This window comes from Galeopterus variegatus, unplaced genomic scaffold (assembly GCF_000696425.1).
Source record: "Galeopterus variegatus unplaced genomic scaffold, G_variegatus-3.0.2 Scaffold937, whole genome shotgun sequence".
Lineage (NCBI taxonomy): Eukaryota > Metazoa > Chordata > Mammalia > Dermoptera > Cynocephalidae > Galeopterus > Galeopterus variegatus.
Genome location: NW_007727048.1, coordinates 15,685 through 20,028, shown reverse-complemented (window position 1 = coordinate 20,028; position 4,344 = coordinate 15,685). Strand labels below are relative to the sequence as shown.

The 4,344-nt window shown below is 38.1% G+C and overlaps 1 protein-coding gene across 1 annotated transcript in view; it reads right to left on the bottom strand.

Annotated features, from left to right (window-relative positions):
- The window catches only part of TMTC1 (transmembrane and tetratricopeptide repeat containing 1), a gene marked incomplete at its 5' end in the record, with an annotated part of 170,532 nt that extends 167,269 nt beyond the window's left edge, over window positions 1–3,263 (bottom strand). The window contains 2 exons of the mRNA XM_008573589.1: window positions 2,163–2,266; window positions 3,182–3,263. Of these exons, the coding sequence (XP_008571811.1) occupies window positions 2,163–2,266; window positions 3,182–3,263 (186 nt within the window). The remainder of the gene's footprint in view (window positions 1–2,162; window positions 2,267–3,181) is intronic.
- Window positions 3,264–4,344: the final 1,081 nt, after the last annotated feature.

Genomic DNA, 4,344 nt, shown 5'->3' with positions numbered 1-4,344 from the left:
GGGTTCGGATCCCACATACAGACCGGTTGCCGCTCACTGGCTGAGCGAGGTACGGGAGCAACACCAAGGGTTGCGATCCCGTAGCCGGTCCCGGTCCAGTACGGGCGCGACACTGAGGGTTGCGATCCGTTGCTGGTCACGAAAAAAAGGGAAAAAATAAATAAATAAAAAATAATAAAAATAAAAATAAAACCAGATTATCAAAAACACCAGTGTTGGTGGGGATGTGGATGAAACCCTCACATACTGCTGGTGAAAACATAAAATGGTGCAGCTGCTTTGGTAAACATTCTGGCAGTTCCTCAAAAAGTTACATATAAAGTTAACATTTATCACCCAGCAATTCTGTTCCTAGGTACATACCCACAAGAAATGAAAACAAACATCCACACAAAAACTTGAACGTGAATGTCCATAGCAGCATTATTCATCATAGCCAAAAAAGGGAAAAACTCAAAAGCCCATTTTTATGGAAAAATAAAATGTGCGATACATCCACACAATGGAATACTACTGGGGAATAACAAGGAGTGAGGTATCGACATGCTATGACGTGGATGAACCTTGAAAACATTGTGCTAAGTGAAAGAGGCCAGTCACAAAAGACCACATATTGTGTGAGTCCATTTATATGACATGTCCAGAATAGGTAAATCTACAGAGACAGAAAGTAGACCAGTAATTGTCTAGGGCTGGAGGTCTGGGGTGAAACTGGGGTAACTGCTAACCAATATGGGGTTTCTTTTCGAGGAGATAAAATATTCTAAAATTGATTGTGGTAATGGTTGCACAACTCAGTGAATTGTATATTTTAATAGATGAATTGTATGTAATGCAAACTGTATTTCAATAAAGTTGCTGCTAAAATATATATAAATTGAATATATACAAAATAAATATACTCATATATGTAAACTGAAAAATATCCAGAAAAGGAGCCCCGAGGATTTTGAAAGCCAGAGAAAAAATATATAAAAAGGACAAGTAGATTGCTAGATTGCTACATTAACAAAAAGCTGGTTAGAGATGTCAAGCTTAATTAAACAACAATTTGAGAAACATAAGATACAAACAACAATCTATAAAGGTTCTAGACTGCTGAGAAGGGGTAAACCAACACTAGAGGTTGAATACCACATTATTTCTGAAAACATATTCAAGGTTCATTTAATACAAATATGTTAGAAGTAATGAAAACAGCTGTGATGCAGTATTTACTAAAAATATGTGTTAATCAAATTGAAGGTATCCTTTTTGAATGGGAAAAAGAAGACTACAAACAATAAAAAAGTATACAAGGCAAATAAATTAGTAGAAATTTATCAACTACAACATGTAAGGCAACTGAATAAAGCAAAGATCACTGCCTGGCATAAAAACAAAATCGAACACTCTGTTGTCCTTAGAGATACAAGTAAACCAAAATACAAATAGGATAGATCAAGGTTTAACTTAAGATTTATCATGTCTTTGCAAATACAAAGAAAAGGTGAAGCTTACTATCATGCAAATGATATCAGAAAATGTTAAAAGGTATGTAAAACTATGAAAATAAAGAACAGTGCATCTTAATGCTTAAAACATTATAGCAACAAAATATTCTGAAGACTTGTTATTAAAATTTTCAAATATCACATTACAGCAGATTTGACAGGTAAGGAATTAAAAACCTCAATAAATGAGATCCATTGAAAACATTACTTCTTGACCCAATATCTCCAGAACTCTTAAGGACAAATGGTAAGACATAATTAGCTGTATCTTAGTAAAAATTGTTTATTTCTGTTTGCCACTTTCAACCACCCCACCGATTTTAATCTTATAAATGGTTATGATGTCCAATCAACCTCTGTACATCTCTCTGTGCAGTGGTCTATAATGTTCACCATGTGGACCACACAATATATGTTTATTATTGATAAATAATAAAATACTTGTTGAATAAGCAAATATATTCCAATGAAAATAGAGATAATACTGCCAAAACAGCTCAATTTGTTAAAAAGAATTCCAAATATATAAATAGTAGTTTCTTTTCTCTCCACCTGATGGATAGAATACATTATTTCTTTCCTCAAAATCCAAAGCCAACCTATAATTTAAATTACTTAAAGTTATCTAATAAACACCAAATAAAGTTTTAAAAGTTTATTTCTACTGACCTTGTAAGAATGTAAGGTGAAAATGAAGCTGGATTATCCTGCTCTGAAAAGAGGGGCATAGATCCTCCCATTATCCACAGACGGAGGTACAAGATGACAATCACCTTCGGAGAACAAGATTTGGTAAGATGGCCATCAACAATCTCTTAGTGTGTGCATTCTGCTCCTCCTGTCCAGAAATGGAGTCAGTTGCCCCTCCCCTTAAATTTGGGGTTGGTCTTCTGACTTGTATTGACCAACAGAACATGGTAGAAGGTACACTGTTTCAGTTGCAGGCCTGACCCTTGAAAGGTCCTGTGACTTTTGGTTCATTCTTTTAGAACCCAACTGCCATGTTATAAGGAAGTCCTGACCATCCTTCTAGAAGGAGAGGCCACTGGGAGAGGCCCTCGAGGATGACATACCAGAGAAAGAGAGACCACGTGGAAGAGAACCAAGGTGATCTAGTTCAGATGACAGCTGAAAAAACTAGGCTGTGTAACCCCGGCCGAAAATCATGACAACCAGAAGAACCACCTGGTTGAATGCTGCCCAAACTAAAGTATTTGGAAGAGAACCAAGGTGATCTAGTTCAGATGACAGCTGAAAAAACTAGGCTGTGTAACCCCGACCGAAAATCATGACAACCAGAAGAACCACCTGGTTGAATGCTGCCCAAACTAAAGTATTCAGGGAAAATATATGATGGTTGTATTTAAGCCACTAAATTTCGGGGTGGTTTGTTATGTAACAATAGATAACTGATACAACCAGGTTTGTGTTGCCTCCTCTTGAGACAACTCTGCATCAGCACCTTGAAATGGACATGTAGTTCACATTGGCCATGTTACTAGGTTCACCTATACCCAGAGGCTTTCATATATACCTTTCAATGCTTTGTAACATTTATGGCATGTAAACTCTTTGATACATGTTGTTAGAATGTATTGCTGATTCTATTAAATAATCTGGATCATGTCTTTGAACAGAGTTAAAATAAAATTTCTCATCAAACATTTCAAAAGTATATGTATACTTACATAACTTATGACCAAAATGGCCCTTTTTAAAAATGGTCTCATGGTAAGCAGGAAATTTCTATTGCTGCTTGCTGTCAGATACCTGAAACAGGAAAGAAGGAAAAAAAAAAAAACCTTAAATGAGTATAACAGTCTACCACACATAACCTTGTCCTTTCTTTTTTTTTTCCTTTTTGTCTTTTTTCGTGACCGGCAACGGATCGCAACCCTCAGTGTCACGCCCACACCTTGCTCAACCAGTGAGCGGCTGGTCTGCATGTGGGATCCGAACCCTCGGCGGGAGCGCCGCTGCGCTCCCAAGCGGCGCACCGTAGCAGTGTGCCACCGGGCCGGCCCAACCTTGTCCTTTCAACGTGAATATACTGCAGCTCTGAAGGCTGCAACGGACCAAAGCTAAGAGCGTGGCCTCTGGAGACAGAATGCCTGGGTTTCAATCCCCCAGCTCTGCTGCCTACAACTTGGGAGACCTTGGGCAATTTTCTTAACTTCTTTGCATATAAAAGGGGGATAATAATAGTATTATTCTGACAACTATATGGTTACAAGGGTCACAGGGATGATTTTCAACAAAGGAGACTTTATTCACTATTTGATGTAATTTGAGGGGTATAATGTCTTCCACCCACAAACTATCTCATAAACTTCTTACCCCTAAAAAAAGAGGATGCTGAGGCTGCACGATTTTCCCAAGGTAACAAAGTCAGTGAACATCAGTAGTGGGATTAGAGCTCACGCATACACAGTGAATCATTTTCTCACCTGCCTATGGTCCTCGGAACCAAACTCAGACACAAGAATGTCAAGTTCTAGAGGGGCAGGAACTTGTGTGGATCCTGCACCTGCCACAGCTCACTCACTTGCACAGAGTGGGAGCTCCGGATAGCCACATGGAAGACACGTGGCTGGATGGCTTTAATAAAGACGATGAAAGGGAAGCAAGAGGATCTATTAACAAGCCCCAACTAAAAGCATAAAGCATGTCACTTTCACCTACACTCAAATTCTATATTTAAAGTACAGACTAAATCTATATTTAAATTCTATATTTAAAGCCAAATCAGATCACATAATCCAGCAAGCATTTCCCACCTAATCCTTATTTCCCTGACGCCCTTTTATTTTTTCCCCCTTTTACTCATTTTAATCCTATTTTTCCTCAAAGG